The 25,791-nt window shown below is 45.4% G+C and overlaps 2 protein-coding genes across 7 annotated transcripts in view; both read right to left on the minus strand.

Annotated features, from left to right (window-relative positions):
• Nucleotides 1–13,735, minus strand: part of LOC120893735 (rho-related BTB domain-containing protein 2) — a 36,099-nt gene extending 22,364 nt beyond the window's left edge. The window contains exon 1 of one of the 4 annotated variants that reach the window (XM_040295801.1): nucleotides 12,542–13,735. The gene's annotated coding sequence lies outside the window, so the exon portion shown is untranslated. The remainder of the gene's footprint in view (nucleotides 1–12,541) is intronic. The other 3 variants (XM_040295800.1, XM_040295803.1, XM_040295802.1) reach the window with 3 other exon arrangements.
• A 1,304-nt stretch (nucleotides 13,736–15,039) lies between these two features.
• Nucleotides 15,040–22,871, minus strand: LOC120893936 (FAS-associated factor 1). 3 transcript variants are annotated; one of them, XM_040296182.1, is made up of 13 exons: nucleotides 22,000–22,871; nucleotides 21,754–21,912; nucleotides 19,753–20,127; nucleotides 19,365–19,433; nucleotides 18,954–19,281; nucleotides 18,539–18,878; nucleotides 18,053–18,460; nucleotides 17,826–17,956; nucleotides 17,415–17,563; nucleotides 17,184–17,338; nucleotides 16,977–17,113; nucleotides 16,417–16,892; nucleotides 15,040–16,335 (listed from the first exon to the last, which is right to left on the minus strand). In XM_040296182.1, the coding sequence occupies exons 3-13, from the start codon at nucleotides 19,789–19,791 to the stop codon at nucleotides 16,255–16,257; spliced, it is 2,313 nt and encodes a 770-aa protein (XP_040152116.1). In that variant the 5' UTR covers nucleotides 19,792–20,127; nucleotides 21,754–21,912; nucleotides 22,000–22,871; the 3' UTR covers nucleotides 15,040–16,254. The 3 variants fall into 3 exon arrangements, with proteins under 3 accessions (XP_040152116.1, XP_040152115.1, XP_040152117.1); XM_040296181.1 differs by lacking the exon at nucleotides 21,754–21,912; XM_040296183.1 differs by lacking the exons at nucleotides 21,754–21,912; nucleotides 22,000–22,871 and adding an exon at nucleotides 21,051–21,160.
• Between the last annotated feature and the right edge of the window lie 2,920 nt (nucleotides 22,872–25,791).

Consider the following 25,791-nt stretch of genomic DNA (forward strand, 5'->3'; position numbering starts at 1 on the left):
GAGAGATTTTATTATTTAAAAGAAGCTAATGATTTGCTCTTCTAAACAGACAATACATCTGCGATACCAATGCCAAGAAAGAAGCACACTCACTTGATCCTTTCTAGAGATGGTCTTCTACAAAACATTGAAAAGTTTACGTCACCAAGCCACACGACAAACGGACTAAAGACACTAAATCTAAACTACACGAACGGTGATAAAAGCGTGAGTGTGTGTGTGTGTGTTAGTGTCTCTAGTGTCTTTCCCCTGTTAATCTTGGCATATCCTCAGTGTAACCCCGCAGCTTAACCCGACCAGCAACTAGCCTCGAGCGGCTATGTACACAACGAACAGACCCCAAAGCCTGCTTCCAGTTGCCGGGGGACGGCAGCAGGCGGCCAGAACAATGTGTTAACGCTTAAACCGTAACGCTGATGATACAGGCAAATGTCATTTGTTGACATTTCTTGCACGAGAGATATGTGTGCGAACGTGATAAAATAGTTTTTTTTTTCTAAATTGGACCTGGCCCATGCTGGGCAAGATGAATCAATTTCGGTAAGCGGTAAAGGTAAAATGTCAAAAAGCAAATTACAAAAGAATGTCAAAGTAGTTGTAAATATTTTTTCTAACAAACCAATATAGTGTAAAAGAGTACATGTGAGTGAAATTTGAAGAATAGAAGGTAACAAAAATACAAGAAATAATTAGAACAAAGCAACAAAACATACACCAAACAACCAAAAATCTATAAAACAAGAGTATGACAATAGAGATTAACATACCAAGGAACGAACTGATCTCACACCACTAGAACTGGCTAGATTTAATGTATGTTGATTCATGATTCATTATCATACACCATTTTTTCATCTCCATTAATGACTTTAATGTTTTTACACCTTCTTCATCTTTTTATTCTTGCCATTCCCTAGTTCGATGTCAAAGCCCGCTTCATGGGGCAGTAGCCCTATAGGGCACAACACTATCCAACTGCAGTAGCGGTGGCCAAACAATAACACACGAATGGCATTAGTATTCATTAAATTACTCTCATGATTCATGATTCGAGCAAGTCCAGCAGACTGTGGCGTTCCATTTGTTTCACTTTTCCAGCTCGACTGTGGGGCCCTCGCGGCTGGGTGTTTTTTGTTTGTATTGCACTTTATCATTCCAAATGCGCCTCCATTAATATGTGTGTGTGTGTTTATGTAGAAGTAAAAAGACAATATCCTAACAAAGAAACGCGCGCGATTGTTGACAGTGATATTAATTGCATTTCTTCACCGCTGTCATTGGATTCGGATTTCGGAGGTGACTGGCCTAAGGGGTCGTCGGGTCGTCATCATCGCTGCAGTTCGCTAGGGCGATATGCACGATCATCACCATTAAAATCGTTCCAATTTCTTGCTTTTTGCTTTCCATTTCCAATGCTGTTTTACCGCTCCTCGACGCATAGCAAAATTGCCTCTAATTCTTGTTGGCGCCGCCATGTGTCGCACGCTACCGTGGCCGTCGGAATGGATTTTCCCAGCAGAGTTCAAATTTCAACTGTTCCTGTTTTTCTTTCCCTTGCATTGGAATCGCACTGCAATGGTCGGCAGGCGACACTCTTACACACACTTAACCAAGCGTCCAAGAGCGGGGTTGGACAAGGAAACGTGTTGCGGGGGGCCCTAGAAAAGGATTAGTACCCGGTAATTTACATCTACGCGGACTCGCGCGCTTCCGTCACCTGTCAGGAAAAACGCGAACGCGAAACTCGGTTGGGACTCGCTCACGCTCTCTTTCACTCTGTTGTCACCCGGAGGGAAGGGGGCGGCATGCTACTTGTGCTCTTTTCATTATTGCTTTCCACTTTTAAATGGACGGGAATGCAAAGACAGGCCCCGGGGCACAGGGAGGAAGGGTATGGAAGAAGATGGAAAAGTGCTTCGTGCTTGACATGGAAAGCTAATCGCTTTTATGGTGTTGTTTACCGGACTCCGGGTATTAGTAGCCGGGTGTGTTGGAAACAGTTCAATTTTTGCAGCGTGCAGTGTGCAGCCGGAAAGGAAAACACCATACGATGACACTGTTGTGTGACGTTCGTGACGTTGTGGCTTACGGTGAGTGTGTTATTGTCTCGGCTGGGAATTTCGATTTGTTGCTGTGCAATTAAAGGGTATGTTTGCTTCGTATTTGGAAAGATGGGTTTATTTCTAGCTTGATGAAGATCAAAGTAATCTTTGATCCTTAAGTCCTCAAGAATTAATCTGACATTTATTGGCCCCTTTTCACTTTACTCAATCTAAATTTTTCACTTTTTCCGCACTTTTCACGAAGCATGTTAATGAACCTCAAGCAGATAGAATGAAACGGTTATATTGTCATTGGGCGTGTAGAATTCCATCATTAACTCATACTTACAACGAAGGCTGGTGCGAGGCTCATTACAGATGGTAATATTTAACATTTAAAATGAAAATAACCATAAATTCTATTAAGCCCTCAGCTCAAACTACGATTCTTAGTGGGTTCTTTGATCACTGAAGCTGGAAAACTTAAATTTGAATCTTCAATATTAGCTCCATCCAAGATACTGGATTTCGAAAGCTTGTGTGCAAACAATAATGCATCTAAATCTTATTTAGACCTATCTAGGTTTTAACTAATGACGTGCTCTCTGAAGCGCACCTATACTCCGATCCGACTCCGGCTATGGTTAGTCCGATTCTGACTACGGCAAAATCGGAACCAGTAGTTCCGCCCGTAGTCGGAGTGGTCTGGATTTGGAGTGGCCCGGAGTCAGCCGAAGTTGGCCAGAGTCACCTGGAGTCGGCCGGAGTTGTCCGGAGTCGACTGGAGCCGGAGCACGAGTCGTCTCCAGCTGACCTCAGACAACTCCGGCCGATTTCCGACTATTCTGGCTGATTCCGATAACTCCAACTCTGGCCAACTCCAGACAACTTCGATCGACTACGAACGACTTCGGTTGAATCCAAACGACTCCGGACAGCTGCAGACGATTCCAAACGGCATCGTAGAAAGCTGGTCGGACCTACCTTCCGAAGTCGGTTTAGAAATTTTTGAACTCGATCCTTAGTCGACTCCATATTTTTGCCAACTTTACCCATCTCTAATATTTACCTTGTTTGACAAAATAGAAGAACCTCAGTCAGTCTTCTGTAAACACGTCAAGGTTCACATTCAATGTTATATGTTTATCTATCAAATGTCCATCAGGGATATCTTATTTATTTATCCCGAGAAACAGTGTAGCAAAGTGCATGATCTACGTTAGCAAATGTAAGTAGCATAAGTAATTCATATCCCTTTCTCGCATTGTTTTCTCCCTGAGCCATCTTTTCGCAATCACCCTAACCGATGCGACCACCATCGATGTGTTGACCTGGAAAACTCGATGGGGAAAAGCGCTCAAACGTCGCTGTCGGTCGGTGATTTTCATTCATGAAATATTCTTCGCCCGCACGGCACACTCTGCTGACACGCTTAAGTTTCATTGAAGGATGTGTGGCTGGCCCACACACACACACACACATACATCAGTAGCTTCTCCCTCTTTGGCACCAGCAGAACAGCGAAAGTTCCATCGAACACAACAGATTACGTCGCTAGCTGGGCTGGCAAAGGCACCGGAGGACGAACAGATTACCGTCGTGCAGAGTGAGAAGCCCACTTACCCTCCTCTCCCTGGTGAAGGAAATAGGGCGATCTCGACACACACAAACACCCACAAAAGTGTTTGGCGTTTGTAACTGGGTTTGACGGTTGCGAATCTTGCGGCCCGCAGCAAGGACGAAGAAAGCGAAAAGTGTCCCTCCAACACACACACTCCATGCAGCATCGATCGCTATGCGCCATGACTTACAACCGTCGCATGTTGGAGAAGTTGGAGCCACCGGTTTGTGCCTTTGTTTTTTTGTGTCGTTTTGCTCCTAATTTATATTGTTGTTTTTTCAGCCCCACAAAGCCCCCCACCCCCCACCCCCTACCATCAAAATGGCCACGCGTGTCCATGGGGTTTCCGTTTTGGATGACGCTAGTTGGGTATTTTGCTTTAGTCTACATTCATACACCAGGATACAGAGAGTGTGGGGCTTCAGCGTCCCCGCTTGGCGTGACTTCTTACAACTCCTCGGTTCCTAATTCTAACCTTCGCCATCGAACCGAGCGGGTGGCGTCAGTCGGCTTCATTCTGTTCGGTTGGTTGGCTTGGCTTGGCTAATAATGAGTGAAGAAGCAAAAGAGCATCACAGCTTTCGGGGTGTGATTTTGCTTCCAGCTAAGGCGGCTAAAAGCAAACCCACCAGCAGGCACAGTGCCGATGAACGATGTTGTGGTGCAGTACATTTATCATTTCCGATTTTCCGATCACCACACAAAGCACAAAGTGACACAAAAGACAGCAATCGGGGGAAGACATGCTGTCACCAAACCCTCAGCCAACACCACAAACCTTCAGACAAAAGGGGAAGGAAATTATGAAAACAAAGAAGCCCCCAAAAAATTAGGCAAACTTTCATTCCAATCAACGGGCCCACAATATCAACACACCCGTCCCTTGCGCTGCAGTTTGTTCTTTCGTCGTGCTGAACTGGCGTACCAAAAAGCTCCCAAAAGGACGACAGTGTTAATGTTGATCCTTGTGTGCTTCCAGCTTTTCTTGTTTCCATTACTTGCACTCCGAGTACGTTTGCTGACTCATCGGTGAATCCGCAAAGGCGTCGTGTAACACAAAAAAAAACGAACGAAATTCCAACCAGCGGGCACGTGAGGTTTATTTTTAGCACTGACGCGATAGGGGCGTCATCCGTGCGTCAACCTGGACCTAGCTGCGGCGTTGGTAAATTCTCCGTCGAAAGTTAAACTTTTCAATTATGCTTTCGGTGCTGCTTTTGCGGGCGACAGTAACGTCGGACGAAAAAGTTCAATTTTGGTAAATTTGCTTAAATGATTACACTTTCCCTTTCGCGTTCCAAATCGTTCCCTGTATCTTACATAATCTTAGCTTTCGTCCAAGACACCGTTCGACCGTAGTTTCCATTTATTAATGAATGCAATATGGCATTGCCTTTTTAATAATCAGGTCCAACCCACCATCATTAATGCTTTGAGGCGTGTTTTTTTCGCCCAATTTCTTCTGGGAGGAATGCCCTCCAGCCACGATTTACATCGCAGGAATGTGATTTCGCCGTCCGTCCTCCAGCAAATGACCCACGCCGTAGGAAGGGTGGGGGGGGGGCAACATTACCCAAAGCTCATTAACCCCGTCACCTGGTGAAAATGTGGCGCCAGTGAGAAACTACCAAACCGAAGAAGGAGAAAAAAAACGCCGCAGTTTATGTAACCAACCTCAAAAGCACAAACCGAACGATCGGCGCTCCCGAAGAGCGCGACAGTGCTAAAAATATCCCAACGAAGCCATACCACTAAAACAAAAAACCTCATTCATAATAACAGCGTTTTGGGAGCGAGGGAATTTGTGTGAAAGCGATAAGCTTTGGTGGTGTTACCGAAAATAGAGGATGACTGTGGCAGTGTGCTACATCCATGGGGTTCATGCTTTCATACACCTTTTGGTGGGCAGACTATACCGTACACAGTGTGTGTCGTGACAAGATGAGTCCCACAGCAAAAAAAAGAAAGCCACAACCAACGAATCGATTAATCAGACATACCGCACACATCGCAAATGAAGGCAAGAAAGGGAGAGAGAGAGAGAGCTTCCATAAAGCTAGAATCATAGAAAGCTTCCCTCCATGAAATGCGCCTGCTCTGTCGGTTCCACGATCGCTACACCATAGTTTTCTGTACAAAGGGTTTTTCACATTTTCACACGCAAACGACGGAGAAAGAGAGAGAGAGAGAGACATAGTGGATGCCCAAAATGTGTAGCACGAGAGTAAATAATAAAATAAAAATATGAACTTACGCGAGGCTTTGCAAACGGGTTGGTTTTGGGATATTTTTTTCCGCCCGGTCGTTCCAACCCAACAAAACCTTGACCGTAACCAATTATTAAAATATTTTGATCCCTTTGTTTGGGAGGAGCGTGTACCATTTACTCGGTACTCGGTACAATACCGAGTGCGCCATTGCAGAGTTGATGTAAAAAAAAAAAGAAAAAAAAACAACCGACAAGCACATCTCACAGTCGAAACAAGCGGGAAAGGGCAGGGTTCGTTGAGGTGTATACATTTTAAGTGAATTCACACATTTGCATGCAATGAAGCAATAATTTATCCGTTTTATATAATCAGATCAGATGTTTTGACAATCGTAAAGCAACTTCAATTATATTGATCATATGAGAGAAAGTTAATTTTTAACACAAATTATAGGACATGCTTTGTGCCAGTTTTGAACTAAAGTTTCGTATTACTTTTCATTTCAAATGACCACTCACAAATTACCAAACTGGTCCGACGAACCCTGCAAAACTACCCTGCACTACCTTTACGGGATAGAAATGGGTACCCCGTCAATCACGCAAGGTGAAAATGAAGGATACACCACCACCAGAGGGCACTACACCTACGTGTATCCTTGTGGTTCTGACGTTTGCTGCCACCGATCTCATGTTTAAAAAACAAAAAAACACACCCACTAAGCTTTGCTTTTTTCTCCCCTCGGTGGTACAGAATCGATAACAAAACACAAGCGTACCATCATTTTCCATACCCTTCCCAAGCTGTTTCAGCAGTGCCTCCATCGACCTGGTGCCACTAAAGTTTATAAATTAGCCACAGCCACACGAAACACAGGCCCGTCCATGCCGAATCTATCATCGATTCGCCAACCCCGACGAACGTTGGTTCAAAAGACACACAAAAACATAGTGATCGTACGATTGGAAAAGCGAAAGCAAGGACCCCCCCGGAGGAGGCTAACGTAAAATGGCGTGCTTCATCAAATCCACGCTGACAGAAAAGGATACAGAGTACATCAGAACTGAAATCAGTTACAAAAACCAAGCACTATGCCACCGACGAAGACGAGAGATTCCAGCACACATCTTGCTTGTTTGATGTATCTTCCCTACACATACACAGCGCTTCAGACTCCTTCCCGAGGGTCCCGCTGACGAATCCCGGAAGACGCACGGCGGTGAAACAAAAATCAATATTCAACGGTTTGCCGCATCTAGCAAACATTACACAATGTTTGCCGGCAAATATAAACCCACAGCCCCTGGGGGCCCCTGGAGACACACTCGAACCACTGTTGAGGGTCCCGCGCCTCCGGTAAGAGGAAAGCACACACAATGGCGAGACAGAGGGAGCGGAATCATACGATTGCGCTTCCGTGATGCTTTCCTTTCGTTCGCTATCTTGAGATGTTTTTTTGTCTCTCTCTCTCTCACTCTCTAATCGGAAAACGTCTCTAGATAGCATGACAACGAGAGCGTCTAGAAGAAGTTGAAGCCTATAGCGCACTAGACGGCGTGGTCGCGAGATCGCCATTTCCGATCTAAAATCGTTTGTCACCACGTTAAAAAGGGGGATGTCGTGCAACACACGGTGGAGGCGTGTGGATGACACAGTTGCTAATGGTTACTAATGAGTTAGTCTAGGCCGGGAGTGCTAATGTTGAGTCTCACTCACTGTAAACTTCTAGCGCCGGTACAAAGGTACATTCGCCATTCATTTGCTATGTTACCATGGAAATACAGGGTGTCTTCTAAATTAATTAATTTGACCCGGTTACAGAGCCACGTGGAATAACTCCAAAAACGAGTTTCTTTTACATGTTTGAACTCCAAAGTGCCCCTTGAAATACAATAGGCATATCAAGAGATACTTTTACCCAATACCGGAAGTGGAAGTGACGCTATTTCCATACTTATTATAGAATTGACCCTGAACCGATAACCCATGATCCTGAAACCTAGAATTGAAGGAATAAAGGACCTGGAATTGATCCTGGAATTGATCTTCAATCCAAACCATACCTGAACCTGATCCTCAACCAATACCGTGCTAATCCAGGAACTCGTCCCAAAACGCAGTTGTCTCTGGAACAGTTTCAAAACAATATCGGTCTTAGAACTCTTGCCAAACTCATATAAGTCCTGACAATACTCTCTTTTTTATTCTGGAGCTTAAACATTCTAAACTCTGTCAGGACCACACCTGTCCAGTCAACTGATCTCACTACCATTAATGTCAATGAACCTTTTCCGGAGGCAATTTTTTTAATAATTCGGCATAGACATTCAGTAACGGAAAATTAACTAATAGCCATAAACTAACAAAAGTAATCTGTTTTACCCCTGACTAGAATTTATTTACAGAAGAAATGCCAAAACACTGCTCATCTGCATAATGTTCACTTTCCTTAAATGGCGCCCGCATTGATTTGGCACTACACGTGTTGCGTGCTCTAAGTTCAACGCATGCCCTATCCGGCACGAAGGACTAAAAACAGCAAGAAGTGCTGCAAAGACCGGATACAGCAGCCGCTTTAATGAGTGATGCCTAAATGTCCTGCCAATGCGGATAATGATGCTTTACGGTGCCAGCAGCAGAAGCAGCTCTGCGGATAACGGTGCCCCCGGTTTTGCGGCAATCGAGATTGTGACCTCCACCAGGTGGCGCAACAGCACAACAACAGCACCAAAATCAGCAGGTCGGTCTGTGGCGCACGTCGCATTTTATTGACATATATTTTTAAAACTTACCCAAACAGCTTGTACGCAAACAAAGCTCTTGCTGTACCGCGGTTCGTCCGATCCGACCAATTGGATTTGGCCAAATGTTATTAAAAACGGCTCCGTTTTAGCAAGCGCCACACCCTCCAAACATTTCACGGCCACACGTGACCACCGCGCGACCACGTTCCCCCCGAGCAAAGGAGGAAGCCACTCCAGAACGCTAATTTCCCTACCAAACTGTGATCAATTTTGCAAACAAAACGTGACACAAAAGTCGTACCGTACGCTGTTACTGGAACTGGACGGCACGGGCAGAACGTGTGCATGAGGCGCCTGCGCCTGCAGTTCATTTGGCTGATATGTTGGCGGGGAGTGGTTTTAATCAACAGGGACGACGACAGACAATGGGATGATTCTACTGGCTGCTGGTGGGATGTAAATTTAATCAAAATCATATTATCATATTCACCGATTTAGTGCCATTTAACACACAGACGCCCGGGTGACAGGGCGGGTCTGATGCTGGGCATCACACAGTACTTAACACAACCGAAAGCGTGATGTTTAATTATCGACCCACGTGGTACGGTGTACGCATGCGTTTAGCATGTTTTTAATTTATTAAAAAATTGTCCCAATGCTTTGTGTTCAGCTACTTGAACATGTTTGAAGTGTTACACAAACAGGGAAGTTTTTGGGATAAAAACAAGTATCAACATCCTTCCAACTTAAGCTCAAGTGCAACGACCCATTGGGCAATTTGAAAATTCCGTTAAAATAAACGCTTTATTGATAAGGGGGACTTACATTCCCTACGTGAGCGTATTTATTTGCTGCTGATAAAGGAAAAGTAAATAAGGCCAGTGCAGTACTACTTAACCCTGGCGGCGTGAGTGTGTTACTGTCTATAAATACTTTTGATGCAATACTTTCTTGTAAAAAGAAACATCTTTTTTCCTATTTGTTTTGTTATTACCTCAATGAGGAAAGGGCTACGCCGTATCAGACGTTCTTTGCTTGCCATTGCCATTGCCGTGCACAATTGATGTTGCTTCGTTTCTTTCTCTCCCTTTCTCTCTTTCGCTATCTCTTGCGCTCTCTCCGTAAAGAAAATTACGCATTCCACACAAAGCCTACTGCGCCGCCGACAGGTCGGGCAACTTCCCATTAGCCAATAACGTTGATTGTGGGCCAATTATGGCGGTGCGCAGCGCGGCAATGTGCTCGGAGCAGCTTCACCCCACCATCCCGAAAAGGTCGACGGACGCAGCGGACTGGCCATCTCAGCCCCACATCCTCCCCCCCTTCCTGGTAATTACATCGCGTCGAACATTGCCCATTCCGTTATCCTTTTCATCGTCCGCCCGCCGCTAGCCAACAGACGCTGGTACGGGCACGGGACAAAGTGTTTTGTAAGTTCAGTCTGTCAGTTTTGAAAGTACAAGCCGCTTTGGAGCAGCGTTTTTTTGTTGTTGTTGTTGCTGTGTCTTATCAGCAGCTACCTGGTCTAAAATAAACAAAACCCAATCGTTTTTGGTGCGTATGTAGACGCCTTTCTGTATTTGTGTTTGTTTTTGTGTCGAAAAGGGGATCGTCTGCCCGCCAAGATTTCCGATAGGTCCACGAAAATGGTGTCGTCTTATCGGGAGACCCCCCCCCCCCCTCCTAGTGAATGATGTTCACGTGTTGTCCTTTTGCACACGTCGGCCATATCGCCATGCACCGATATTGGTCATCTGTGTTATATCGAAACCGTAGCAAACCATCGCCCGAGAGATGCACGATTTGGAGCTGTGATAAACGGCACACATTGATTGTGCCTTATCGTGTCTAGCCGGCAACTGTCAAGACAATTATTATTCTCGAACTGCACGGTTGAGTGACGATTGTCGGCATTGTTCTTTGCAATTTCTTTATTTAAATGAGAAGCTTTAAGCGACACCGGACAAATAGGGCACAACCGTTTGTCCTATCGATGCTATCGATGTATCAATTCTGAGGTGCTAGCTTCTCCAAACTTCTTATTCGATGCATTGTACGTCCTGATGATCGAACTACAGATCACACAGTATGGTTGTTGCAGATAGCTGATTAAATGTTGCTTCTTTCCTCCCATTGCAGGCAATCTATTCTTATAAGGTCCTTAATAATACATACACATACACTCATAGCAGCTGCTTAGATCCCCTGGAATTTCCCGTTTATATTTTGAGTCTGCTATCAGGCTGTATGGTCTCTTCGGAATGTTTAACTCTGAGCTGGTCAGTTACATACCAGTTAGCTATTTAGAGCCCCAGAACTCTTTCCTCAATATCTACAGGTTTCTGTATAACATGTACCGTGCAATAGTGGAACATTCTAAACTCTTAAACATTCTAGCTTAAACATTCTAAACTCTGTCAGGACCATCTACAGGTTTCTGTATAACATGTACCGTGCAATAGTGGAACATAAGTGATATTCTACACAATTTTAGAAAGAAAGAAAAGTATAAACCGATTCAAACAATTTTGGGGAAACTCTTAACTAATAAGCATTTTAAGTAAACGACTTATCCAGAATTTCGAACCTTTGATGTCCCAATAAATAATTAGCATACGAGGATCCTTTGGAAAGATGCACTTTTAAATGATAAAGTCTTTCATTATCTCACGGAAAGGGGCCTGTCAACTCGCACGACCTAACAACATACCGGCTAGAGAATGAACTGTGGATGAACCGTGTAGATACCTCCGTGGTTAGGACTGCCTATCCTGCTAAGGTTAACAACAATAAGTCGCTGATAGCCAACACCATTTAGTGATTAAAGGAAGGCCAAGACTATGTTCGGCTGATGCGACTAAAATAAGAAGAATAACAAAAAAACGCTAAAATAACAAAAAAAAAAAAGCTTTCCAAGACGGGTCTCTCCAATACTGATGAGCTTCTAACCAGGAGCAATTGGGGAAGTTCCATCAAGCAAGCTGGATATGTCAAAAGAATGATGTCAAGCTATCCAGCCTGATGCCGACAGTTGGGGTAGAATATTATCTATAAATTGGAAGTAAATATTTCGAATTATTTAGAAATAAATAGCAATTGAGAGCACTCAAAAAGCTGTCCTTCCTTTCACAAACAATATGTGCAAATGCAATTACTAATCGAATAAAACCAAAGGAAAACAACGGACTGGCCAACATTCTACACATGCCCAGAATTGCTCACGCGTCTTCGGTGCACATGTACGGAGCGGAGCTTTACCATAATCGCAACGCCGCACAGAAAAATCAATTTCAAACCAACGCACCCAGAGCAGCCTGCGACCAAAAAGCCTATCTCCATGCGACCGGCCATTTACTTGCCGGTTGCTGATCGGGTGGCAAGGAAGATGTTGCGGCTGTTGCGCTGCTTTTCCACGCTTTTGACTGTTTGGAGGGGGGACAAAACTTCCCAAATCCTACAGCGAAACAGCAGAGTCGTGTGTTTCGCAGGATCAATAAAAACATTCTCGATTCTACCACCATGCTGTCTCGGCGGCTGTGACGGTATAGTTTTCGCGAAGCGCCTTCCAGTTCGGTACACAGCTCGAGGGTGTTACTGGACACTAATGATCAGCAATTAAGCCCTCATCTTCAAGCCATTCGTTCCTCAGGAGGGAGCGGAAACAGAAATTCAAATGGCACACAAAATTGCTCTCCGGACATCCAATACAGCCATCCACCACACACGTCTAGAGCGATTCTCCGCTGCAATCCGCTTCATTGAAGCAACCATTGCTTGCCCAATTATTGACAATTGTGAAACGTCATCTTGACTCGGGGGCCTGCGTGTTCCCGTCCTCCCTTGTCGTTGTTTACATGCAGTCCCGTTTTTTCTTGTATCAACATGCTTGTTTCTATCTACAATGAAATGTAACACACTTACACGTTCTCAATCAGCAGCTGGCGCGTACCAAAGGACACCTCCGGGCGTTGATGTGTTGATGACTCTGTGTCTAAGGAATGCTTGGTATCCTTCCGAAACGTTGCGCTACGTCAAGCTGTACAGACCACCATCAAAGCAGACGAACGCGCTCGGGGAAGCAATAACAATTCCACTACAAACAGACACTCACACACACACACTGATGATGACGACACCCCGTTTTCTTTATCTTCCCTTTTTCGGCAAAGCCCCGTTGTGGCCTTCACTGGCAAAGACGGGATGGAGTGATTAGCGCGACCAGGAAGTAAACTATCGCGAGAGGAACAAGAAAACAATGCACCAAAAAAAACACACACCCGTGCGGGGTGGGGGGGTGGGGCAGGAGATCTGTGAAGCCTAGGGAATCGAATGCACTTTGCTTCCTGCTTTGCACACAGGTTGACGCACTTGACACAGCACACACTATTGCACACTATCTCCACATACACGCACACGGGCGCACGCACCACGTACGAAAACAACAATACTGCAAACAGCGCAGCAGGCGAAGAAAACACGCACACCCACACACAGCTGCAGCGCTGAGGACGACTGCAGCAGCACTCGCGAGTGAAGACAAGGAGCAGCCTTTTCCGATCTGGAAGAAGTTGGCCCTCTTGGCAGCAGGGAAAATTGCAGATTCCGGACAGTCTGCACCTGATTTTTAGGACGGGTACGGGCTTACTGTTTACATTTTCCTTTCACCAGTGCCACACTGCTTACTTCAATTGGTGCCTGACTCTGCGCCTACTTGTTACCTATCGTTGCTGGACGTTTTCCCGTTTTTGTAGGTAGCACACCTTCTATTTTCGCCTATGTTTTTTCCCTATGTTTTTCCACAGCAGCAGCCCAACTGAACGCACGAGCACCCTTGGGTCTGTGAGCTTTTCTGCCCGGTCGGTTTTATTTTATTCTTTTCTTCTGTACCGTTGCCGCCGATTGTTACTTGTGCTTGCCGAACTATTTTCCACGAGCCGCGCCGTTCCGGTGTTACCGTCGGACACTACACCGTCGCAGAAAGAAGGAAGGAACCGGTCTGTTTTGTCTCGGGACGGTGGTCGCTTGTTTTTTCCCCGTTGTATAGCTGCCATCACCCGCGCCGATCTGCCTGCGCCCTACCCCAGCGGGTTCGCCCTTGCCGCTTTCGGAAAGCTTGCCGACCGGCCGGTAGCGAGAGCGAGACAACCGTATGTGTCGTGCGTCTCCCAGGCACCTGCGATGCGTGTCATGCTGCTCCCCACGAGCTGCTTGCTACTTACAGTGCCCAACGTAATTAAAGCGCCACCTGTTTTGTGTGTTTCACGACGGAACGAGTCATGTGATGCTAGCAAACTAGCTAATCTGCGCTTGATTTGTAATTTTTGACAATTCTGTTAAAATTAACTGGATTTTACAATAAATGTAGCTGATTATTGAACAATTTGAGCATTTGAAAGTTAGGTGCCATGCTACAGGGACGCTCTGTAGAGAAAGAGACGGATTGCTCGTATTGCTGTTTCCATCCCTTCGATCTGTTGTTTCAGCCCCTTCGCGTGCAAAAGCACCGACTCCACAATGCAGCATGTTGTGGCAACTTGTACTAAATGGAGATCTTTTTCGACACTAAATGAAAATCTGTTTAAAATTAAAGGACTGAGTTAAAAATAAATAAATAATTTTAACAAAAAGAAGAAAAAAATAAAAGAAGGTAACGATGTGAGCTAAACCATAGAATCATTTAAAAAAATGTTTTAGAACCAACGACGATGGCTGGAACAGGAATCGAACCAACTACGGCCATGAGTGAAAAATAAAATTTGTTGAAACACGCTCCAAATTGCACAGATAAAGCGTTTGACGCATCCGAAGCTTAAGCTCAAATTAAAAAAAATAAATAAAGAAGATTTTAATAAATATTCATCTACCGAAGAATAACAATTTAACTGTTTTAATATCCTTCATGACTCGTCACCAATTTTCCCTAACTTTTTTACCACCGGATAGAGCAATTAAGGTCATAAATAAGCTTTAATTTAATAGGAAAATATATGTTTCAATTAGGAAAAGCGTACATCGCTCGCTAATTGCATAAAATGAAATCTTTCACTTCTAAATTTGTGGTACGCAATAAACGCAAACTAAAAAGTGTTTAAAATGTAAAAGCGGTAATACAATATTCTTTGTTTTGAATATATATGCTGTTTGTCGATACATATTACGTGGTAAATAATTTAAAAGCACAAAATTAATTGAATTAAATGGAACATTTCGATAAATAATCATGTAACTCAAATACTACTTACCCTCTCCTTTTTTCCTGATGTAATCGACCAGTACCAGTCCCAATATAATAGTACAGGATAGCAAATATAGGACAATTCCAGCATATTAACAATGATGTCTTTAAAATAACATTTAAAAATGAATTTATCTAATTTTTCGATTCGGAGCAAAATAACAAATCCAACAAGTCGTGCGTCTTCTTTTTTTTTGGCAGATCAATATTATTTCCCTTTTTGCATTCTTGCGTGTGTGTGTGGTTGTTTTCCCCCCTCTGATGTTGCCATTTCACTCCTCATTTTCCTTTCTAGTATTAAAGTTTCCTTTGCGCACTGCAGCTACTCTTCAAAACTCTTCCCGCATTGCTCTTAACCTGAATGGCGAGAAGAATCATCAAGCACCACAGAAGACACGGCAGGAAACAAAACACGCATCCCCCCAAAAAAAAACTATTTCGTAAACAAATCTTACTGCTGACGTATTTATATGTATATTATGTGAGCCTGCAAATAAGCCTCCCGCGCTCGCACCCATCCAATTGATGCGCGGGGCATCCGAGAACGGGTACGGGGAGCCGGATTGACCGAAAGGAATAATTCGAATTCTAAAGAGAGTTAAACACATGAACCTACTGTTGTCGCCCACTGCCCCATCCTCTCCTAGTGCGACTTGTGTGTGTGTGTGCGCGCGCTAGAGCTCGACCAAGTTGGGAGAAAGGGGAGTGGTGGTGCAGAGTTAGAGTTACATTCACACAGGTTCGCGCACACACACACAGATATATTTATACATAGTTTTACTAAGGAACCGTAATCAAGGAGCAGAACAAAACTGATGGAGGAACAGTGCGTTAATAGCTGCTGTTTGGATTAGCTCGCTGCAGCACAGCGGTACAAAGGACAGAAAGAGTATCGAATATGTGAGTTTAGCAAAACAGAAACCGCTTTTTTAAATCAATTCTAAACATGTTGCATGCGTGGGGCGTTTTCAAGAAGCATCATCACGTTTAGTCTTACACTTCACACATCATGATGCGCCGTTGTGTGTTCGTCGATAAGGGGGGCCGCCTTTGCCAAAATCCTTCCCCCAAATATGTACGGAACACACGAACGCAGCTATCAATTTAGAACTTGGACACACCAGGAAAGGACACCAAGGTGTATTAATCAAAATGGGAAACAAAATAAAGGTTAGGATGGAAAAAAGCGTCACGACAGAGTTTAGAAAAGCGGCCTTCTATCCCAAAAACAAAGAGTTTACGTTCTCTCTCTCACACACTCTCTCTCTCTCTACGTTTCGCGATCAAACGGTACAGGGGTAGGGGGGAGGGGGCTTTGCTTCAACGAAACTGTTCCATGGTTGACACTGCCGGCGTTGTTGGCTGCAGGATGGACGAGCTCGGTTCACGGATGCGGTGATCATCGTTCCTCGAGGATTAACGTTTCCTGCGGGTACAGCTTAAGTTCCTTCAGCGTGCTTTCGTGGTTCAGTGTTGTTAACTAAAGGCAGGAAAACGAAAAACAAAATAGTTTTGCCACATGCTGCACGGTACTACAACCCCTTCCCTCCCCAATACGTACGTCTCTGCGAGGCCAGCTTGAGATCACTTTAAACTCGTCGATCAGATAGCCCTCGGCGGTGATATAGTTTAGCAGCAGCTCCAGCGGCGTATCGACGGTAAACTTGCGCTCCAGCATGTCCCCGGCAGGTGTGCGCACCCGGATCTTCGTGATGCTTTCGCCGCTGCCCTGCTGCGGCTCGTCTGGCACCGTGCTGCGGGCCTTCGCCCGTATCAGCTCACGCTTCGCTTCGTTTTCCGCCCGCTCGCTCTCGAGCCGGCGCCGCTCGGTCTGTATCATCATCTCCTTCTGCCGCTTCGCTTCCTGCTTGGCCCGGTCCGCCTCGAGGCTTTCGCGGTACGCCGCGTCCTGCTCGAGCTTCACCTGCTCCCGGGCGAATCGTTCGTTCTCTTCGCGCAGCTCAATCTTCAGCTGCTCGCTGTACATGTCCGACGCTTCCATCAGCTTGGACAGCAAATCATCCACACCAACATTACCTGCGGGGGAAGGCGATTGAAAGCTTTCGTTAGAGCGGTTGCTGCTTTATCAAAGGAATGATTTATGGATTTGTTCACACCTACCATAGATCACCTGAAACACTTCGCATTGGCTACGATTTTTCGATATCACAAGAATGGCCGGTAACCGATCGGTCGGGATGTTGCGCACCGTTATTGAGGCCGTCATACCCACGCAGGCCGATATTGATGATAAAAACCTGGTGGGAAAGGCATCGAGCTTTACTATTATTCTGCATCTTACATCGTCGTCGTCGCAAATTTACTTACATATTTTTGTTACTTTCAAACGACAAGTCCCACCCGTACAGGACGAAATGCTCCAGCAAAATCTGGATGATACTTTCACATGCTAGCAGCTGGCCGCAGAACACGTTCGTGAGCACGCTTCCATCGTGGTGCAGATAGATCGCCAACAGTTTGCGCTGGAGGAGGCCGATTAAGAGAGGTTGACGGAATTAAAATTTCATTCCTTTTATTTGTTTCGCTATTTTTACTTACATCTCGAGCCGACGGTCGGTGGCAAGCTTCCTTCAGCGCATCCTCCAGACTGCCCTGGAAGAACATCGGATGCTGTGGGCCGTACCGCTCCGCGAAATTCTCTACAAACTGTATGCTCCCGATCGTTTCATCATCCACATTGTCCGGAACTGGAATGGAGATGATGGGCAATAGTTGTTAAATATATCATCGCCTATCTTAAATCTATCAATTGTTGCGAGCAACAAGCCCTGCGAGCCCACAAGCTTTTCAGCCGAGATTTCTTCAATCACTTTTGCATATTTCAATAAAATATAACAATCATTACGGACTAGCGATAAAAACGTTGATAAAATCATAATTCGATACCGCCGAAGTGATAAAGCTCCAACAAAATCAATAAAATTAATTTAACTGGTTCACCCTACGTACTTAAACGCTTCTGCTGATTGATGATCGGCGTTTCGGTGAAGATGTCGTCATCGTTGTTGAAGTCGGACGCATCCTCAAACTCTTCGCCGCTGCTTTCCGAGTCGATTGGAATGGCCTGTAAGCTGTCGGCGCTGTGGAAAGGTAGCACAAACACACACACACCACGTTGATTAACATATTAACACTTTTAAAATGCACATATGCACACACACACACAGACACCCTACCCAAAGTTCATCATGTGACGGCTGCTGCTGCTGCTGCTGTGGCTGTTGTTTGCGCTGGTGCCCGCACTGCTGAGCGCGTTCAACAGATGGCTGTTGTTGTTGTTATTGTTGTTGTTGTTGTTGTTGTTGTTGCTCGGTTTGTTCATACTCTCGTCGGCCCGCTTGAGCAGCAGATTGTGCTCATGGCCGACGCCCGATTCCGCCAGCGTCGTGTGGTTGCTGATGTTGCTCGGCCATCCCGACCAGACCTGGTGGCGCACCGGTATATCCGTCACCGTGTACACGTGGTTCTTGATCGACAGTATGTCCTGCTGAGCGGGAAAGTTGAGGTGTAGCAGCTGGTTGCTCGGCTGCACATTGATGTGCAGCACGTACGTCTGCTGACTCGTCGCCGGATGGACATCAACACTGCGGACCGTAAGATAAGAACGCATTAGTTAGCATTTGTGCACGAACTTCAACTCTCCTCTTCCGACAAACACTCACTCGACATCCCCGACGAACCCGTCGGACGTAAGGTCGGTCAGCTTCAGGTTCACCTCCTTGCCGACAATGTTGAGCGCCTTCAGCGGCGTGCTCGGGTTGGCCGTTTCCCGCTGCTTGCCCGGTTCCCAACCCTTCAGCGCCTGCCGGCACACCGGGACGCGCGTTTTGTCGAAGATTTTCGCCTTCAGATCACCGACGGTCGCGTGGTTCGATATGCTGATCTGATGCTGCTCGTTCTTAAACGCCACGTTGAACAGCAGCTCGACCGGTTTCGTGTCGAGATAGTTGAGTGTGCCGGCGCGGATGTCGTGATTGCTGCTGGATCGCGAAGAGGATGCACCTGGAGAAAACAGACACGAAAAAAACGGGACATTATTTTTATGTATTTTGCTGTGACCGGGGGGCGCATCCTTACCAACATCTGAAATGTTAAACGCGGCACCGCTGGCAAGGCCCACGTTCCGCCTGCTGCCGAAGTTGAGCGGCTTCACCGGCGACGAGGGCGCCGTCATCTGCTCCTCCACGTCCGGCAGCTCCTCCAGGAAGTTGAGGTCATTGGAGTACAGGCCCATGTTGCGGCCCCCGCCAAACAGTGCGGACGAGGAGTGGGCCGCACCCGGGCCGCCGCTGCCATTGCTGCTGGCGGCCCGCTCGCTCGCACTGTACGCCGGCGGTACGGTTGCGGCGGCTGGCGTGCTGTGATGATCCGTCGGATCCTGTGGCAGTACGCGCTGTATCGCGTTCTGTGGTGGCAGTGCGGAAAGTGACGGTTTCGTTAGTATTGGCGAACAGTGGGGAGGAGGTCAAGCAAGACACTCTTACTTACAATCAAATTCCAGTTCGATGCTTCCAGGTGAAATATCGCTTCGGCCACATCGTCGATGGCCGTTATGCTCTGTGGAGAGAAATGAAGAAGGTAAGCGCACACGCCAGAGGAAATTTAATTTAAATAGGTAACACACCACAAGAACCAAATGCGTCACACACAGCGGAAGCGGTAAGATGTCCCCTCCCGAATGTATGTGTGTGTGTGTGTGTGGTAAAAATAAACAACGCTGACTCGGCACGCCGAGGGCGAAAGTGGCACAATTTAAGCGCACCGAGAATAAAGACAAAGGCAATGGTGTGCTGGTGGTCCAATTTTGCACCACAATTCCGTCCCGTTGTCTTTGTTCCATACCGCCACAGCCGCGGCTCGTGGCGTTTGCACTTACCTGAAAGTCGGCGAGGATTTCGTCCCGATTTTCGGACATCTTACGCACTTTACGCTCCGGGGGAGCCACACCAAGCGCGGGGGGAGGGGGAGGGAGGGAGTGAACACCACCACCAGAAGGCACCACCTACGTCGATTCTGTCGTGCGTATTGCGTGCGTGCGCGTGCCGTTATCGGCCGTTTTTCTAAACTGTAGGACGACGACTACTGCTGCTGCTGCTGCTGCTTCTCGTTGCTATGGTGCCACTACTGGCAGGGATCTGCTTCCTGCGCCACTGCTGCTGGTGCTGCGGGCCGGTAAAAAAGCCAATAATCCTGTCAACCGAACACAGTCGCCTGTACGCAGGACTGTGCAGCGCCGCTCACTGTAAACCTCCTGGAAGTGAGAGGGGGAAAAAAGGGCACAGCAAAACAAACCCCACAAATTAATCACACTTGCTTAACTCGTTGGTGTGCTACGGAATTTCGCTTAATGCGAACACAAGAAACTGTTCCCTTTTCAAGTGGTGCGCTATTTTGTGTTTTATCGTTTTGTGTGTGTGTGTGTGTGTACATTGTATAGAAGGAACCCCCGAGAACGATCAACAGCAAGACGGCGGACTCGCAGTGACCGCTGCTCGGTATTTCGGTTGCTTGCGGGTTGCCAAAGGGGTTTAACCAATGACTTTGATTTCTGCTGCAGCTCAACTCAAGAGGATGGATGCTCTGCTACACATGTGAGTCTCCAACTACTTCCCCACAAACACACACACACATACGTAGCATCCTACAAAGATGGAACTGATAGAGCCAGACATTCAGTCGCTGGCTGTGTCGCACGGTGGCGCAAGTAGTGTGTGCTTTGCGAGTAGTAGAAAACAAGATAGAAAGCAGCAGATTCGCTGCCGCTGTCGAGACGGCGCAAATTGTGGGACGCATTAGCCAGCGGGCGTACGCGTGAAAGAGATGCAGTGACCTTTGGCCACTGGGCCCGCCACCACGCGGAGAGGGAAGTGAAAATTGGGGCTCAGGGAAGGACACGATGATTTCGCTGCCACTATTACTACGCATCGTGTGTGTGTGTGTGTGTGTGTGTTTCGAAGAGAGCATAATTCTACCACAGGGCGGGAAAGGGGAGTAGGAGGGGTTGGTTATGAGACTGCCTGCAAGGGGGAGGCAGCACGGGAGGGCAGCCATGAGGCAATTGTAATGGAAATTGTTGTCTCACTCCCAATCCACTCGAAACCCCCTCCCCCCCCCCCTCCCCACACCTTTTTTCATTCATCCTCACCCACCATCGCCCTCTCCCCACTCACCCACCTCCAACAAGTACTGAGGAACGATATTGTTTTTCCGTTTCTATTTAGGGGAATGAAGATGTGTTTTGCTGTGCTTAGTAGTGTGCTGTTCGTACTACATCACCTCTCTCTCTCTATCGCTCTCACACACACACTCACTGTCTCGCTCTAGCTCGCCAAGTGTATTAAAACCAAAATGATCGAAGCACGCGGATTTTGTGACACGAAAAGATTCGCTTCTCACTGTTCGTTGTTTCTTTTTTTTTTTGTTGCGGCCCTTTGTTTGTGGTGGGGTTGCACAGACACCTCCGCTTTGTACTTCCTCACTGCTACCTTGACAGTGTGCAAGGTGTAAAATGGGAAGAAGAAGAAGAAGGGCGCTGTGGAGGAGGGGGGGAGGTTGGGTGGTTGATTTTTCACGTTGTTTGTGCCTCACAATACACGAGATCATTACGTCTCTCGGTGGAGCTGTTCGACTGCTTCTTCTCACTCACACTCGCACACAAACAGGCACAGAGAGGGCTCTTCTTTGTAGTAGCACACTGTAATTGCTGTCTCGCTTCCACCCTTCCGCTGCCTTTCCCGATTGGCCTGGCCTGAAGTTACAGCACAAAAACAGCTTAACTGCCTTTGACGGAGGCACCGTCGTCGTTACCTTTTGTTACCTTTTGCTTAAGATTTCCCCTTTCTCCTCCTCAACCACTCGCCCTTCTCCCACTCTTTACCTCTCTCTCGCTCTAGCTCAGCTGGTCGCAACACCCCTGTGCAAACATGCCGTTTCCCCGTATTGCCGTACTGCCACTTCCTTCTCTGAAGACCCTACGCTTCAGCTGAGCCACCCTTTCGAAACCGAAAGACTGGACACCAAATCACAATGAAAACGCCTGTATACAAACACACCAACGATGGAAAATGCAAAACGTTGTGTCAAACAAAAAAAAGGGAACGCAAAGAGGAACGGATGATTTTACCAGCTCGTCGTCGTCGTCGTCGTTGTTGTTTGTGGGGGCTAATGGTGCTGCTCACACACTCTCACACACCCTGCCCGTGTGTGTCTATTGCTCTGCGTGAGCTGCTGCTGCTGCTGCTGCTACTGCGATGAAACGGCACAACGGCGACGTCGTAGAGAGCTGGGGCAGAGTTCGATGAAGGGAGCGCACACGCACGCACACACACACACACACAAACACAGAGACACACTCACAAACTCAAACACGCACAGTGCCCACAGTCCCGACACGGACGATGACGGACGGAAAATAATAAACGAAAAGCTTCACCAACTTCCGCACGGGTTTGCGGACGGTGCGTGGCTTGATTCTATCTATCACTAGCCTCACTTCCGCGGTCCGTCTGTCTTCAGTTGGTGTCACAATATCGCACGATAAAGAACTCGTCCGTCATGCCCGTTCATGTGTGCTACACGGTTTTTGCTCTGACTCACACACAGGCGCACGCAAGCACACACGCGCACACACACACACTACGGAATAGGCTGAAATGACAATACGCTTTTTGCGATGGTGCGTGCTGTCTCTTTCTTTGGGTACGGTCGCCACTGACAGCCACACACAGGTTTGACGTTTAGCTGCCCGGCGGATAACAGCAGCAGCACGTGTTCAGCTGAGCGGTATGAATTTGAATTCATGAATTGAATTGAATTAATTTTTACTATTTCAAAAGTGCGATCGTATATTTGGCGTTATAATCGTAACGATTTTTCGTTAAACAGCCCTTTTATGTTTTGAAACTTTTGTACTTAAATATTTTATTACACTCATGCAACATAAATAATACAACACAATTAACAATCACAATAAAACGTATACTGTACGGTGGCCGCGCACCAGCCGCACCGAGCGCCCCTGCCGAGAGCTCCTGCTCGATCGGCTCGCAAACACACTCTGCCTGTATGGCGCTCGGCACACACTAAGCCTTGCGCTGCTTAGTGTGTGCGACAGTGTGCGTGTACACTGTCGTCCTCCTGGACGTTGACCGGTGGCAGCGCAACTGCCACGGCAAGTCCAGGGGTCGGCACGGCTGCCCACAACAAGCCCCTAATCAGCTATGGAGTTCGACCTGGCTATTTGGGATATTCCATTTTATTTCGACTGTTATGTTCTTTCAAAATATATAAACACGATGTGTTTAGTTGGAGCTTGGACGCTAAATCATGCGCAGCGCGAGCTGCGCATTCCTTTTTATTTGAAACTGACCGCATGTCAAGAGCGATAGCTATCGCTTAAACCGTGCACAACGGTTTCAGGTCATGGCAATATTGGTCATAATGCCATAACACGCCCAACCAAAAATTTTTTTTTTTTTTTTTTTTTTTTTTTTTTTTACATACAATATTTCTTAATCCTATTTTTATGGACGATTTCTGTTCTATCACCTATCTTTAGTTCAACATTTGGACCGGTTTCTTTAATAATAGTATAAGGTCCTAAAAATGGTTGCTCTAACTTACTAGCCGTTTCATTTCTCAACAAACATTGATCTCCTGGCTCAAAAATCTTGATTTTACTTGTTTGGTCATACTTTAATTTTACCTTATGTTTGTTATTTATGAGCTTTTCTCTGACTTCTCGATGTGAAATTACCAATTTAGCTTGTAAGGTTTTTATATAGTTGTCTAAATCGTAATGCATTTCCTTTTTAGGGTTTTCTAAGCAATTCGAAGGAATATTAGGCAGTCGGCCATATAATAAAAAAGAAAGGGGAATAACCTGTTACTGTATGTACAATGTTGTTGTACGAAAACTCATAGAATTGAATCCAATCCTTCCAAGCTAGTGGGTTGTCTTTGCAATGGATTCTTAGGAAATTCCCTAACATTTTATGTGAATTTTCCAAGGCTCCTATGCTTTCATGGTGATATGCCGTGGAATTTAGTTTTTCAATATTAAGTTGTTTGCAAAGTTCGATGAATAGTTTTGACATAAACTCTGCTCCTCTATCCGTGCAAATGATTTTTGGTATCCCATATTTGAGAATTACTTTTTCTACGAATGCCTTTGCTACCGTTTCCGTTCTTTTGTCTGTAATAGGTGTTGCTGTGATGAATTTAGTAAGATCGCATTGTGTTGTCAAAATATATTCACAACCTTCTACTTTCACAAGTGGTCCTACCAAATCTAAATATATTTTTTCCATGGGCTCGCTAGCAGTAGACGTTATTGTTAATGGTATTTTTGGTTCACTTATCTTTTTGTTCACCTGACACTCTTTACATTTTTTAACCATGTTCCGTACATCTGTATCTATGCCCTTCCATGTATATCGTTGTTTAATGGTTTTCAACATTCTATTTACTCCTGCATGTCCTGCTGTAGGCAGAATATGATGATCGTTCATAATGAGCAATTTTAATTCTTTTCACAATCTTTGATTATTTTTATATCCCTTTGCATTACTACTATTTTTGGAAGGTTTTTTATATTTATCATTTTGATGTTTTCAAGAAGTTTTTTGATCTTCTCATCATATTTCCTTATTACCAGTATCACCTCTTTCCCTATTTCTTTTTTTTATTTTCAAAATATCGAGCAATATTCTCCGTAGATGAATTATGCTTTGTGTATCGGGAATTTTGATTTTTTCGTTTGTTGCTACAACATTTTTTATCTCAGGGCAAACTACGAGCTCTACGAATACAGTTTTTGATGAAGGCTGTGGATTGTTCGGAATGTTCTTGTCTGAAGAAGCGTCATTTTGTTTAGAAATCATAGACCTTGTTGTTGTTAGTACTACGTCATGATTGAGTGTTTTGAGATCGTCACTCGACATTCGAGAAAGTGCATCTGCCACCACATTATCAGTTCCTTTTGTATACTGGATCACGAAATCGAACTCCTCTAATGCAAGGCGGAATTTAGTGAGTCTGCTTGATGGGTCAGTCATTGTAAATAAGTAGACCAGCGGTCTATGATCAGTGAAAATTTCGAATGTTTTTCCAAACAAATAGGGACGAAAATGTTTTGTAGCCCACACTACTGCTAGCAATTCCTTTTCTATTGTACCATAGTTTAATTCGGCTTTGTTCAAAGCTCTGCTTGCATAAGCTATGGGTTTCCCATTTTTATTTTGTAAGACTGCACCGATGGCTGTTCCCGATGCATCCGTATGTAATATGAATTTATTATTTTCGCTGAAATCCGGAAAGTCTAAAAGTGGTGGATTTATAAATTTTTGTTTAAGTGTTTCAAATGATTGATTACATTCTGGAGTCCATTTGAAAGGAACATTTTTTCTTGTGAGCATATTAAGCGGCATACAAATGCTAGCAAAATTTTGTATGTGCTTCCTATAGTAATTGGCAAACGCAATGAATCGTTTAACTTGATCTGCGCTGGTTGGTACAGGCCAATTCTTAATACATTCAATTTTTGCTGGATCAGGTTTTATCCCTTCATTAGAAATGTAATGTCCAAGATAAACCAATTCTTTTTTTAGAAAATGACATTTTTCAGGATTTAATTTTAAATTGACTTTTTGTAATCTAGTAAAGGTAGCAATAAGATTTGTATTATGCTCCTGTAAGTTTTTCCCGAAAACAATAATGTCATCAAGATAAACCAAACATTTTTCTTGATTTAGTCCTGACAAAGCAATTGTCATAAGCCTCGAAAAAGTTGATGGGCTGATTTTAAGACCCATAGGTAATCTTGTCATCTGATATTGGCCCGTTGCTGTGGTAAATGCTGTTATTGGCCGGTCCTCTTTATTAAGTTGAACTTGGTAGTATCCTTGTGACAAATCAA

This window comes from Anopheles arabiensis, chromosome 2, assembly GCF_016920715.1.
Source record: "Anopheles arabiensis isolate DONGOLA chromosome 2, AaraD3, whole genome shotgun sequence".
Classification (NCBI taxonomy): domain Eukaryota; kingdom Metazoa; phylum Arthropoda; class Insecta; order Diptera; family Culicidae; genus Anopheles; species Anopheles arabiensis.

Coding starts and splice junctions, on each gene's coding strand:
- LOC120893936 (XM_040296181.1), bottom strand. CDS start 19,791: ATGTCCGAAAATCGGGACGAAATCCTCGCCGACTTTCAG. Junction 17,564..17,825: donor CAATCAGCAGAAGCGTTTAA/GTACGTAGGGTG, acceptor TCTCCATTCCAG/TTCCGGACAATGTGGATGAT. Junction 17,114..17,183: donor TTTGAAAGTAACAAAAATAT/GTAAGTAAATTT, acceptor CTTTCCCACCAG/GTTTTTATCATCAATATCGG.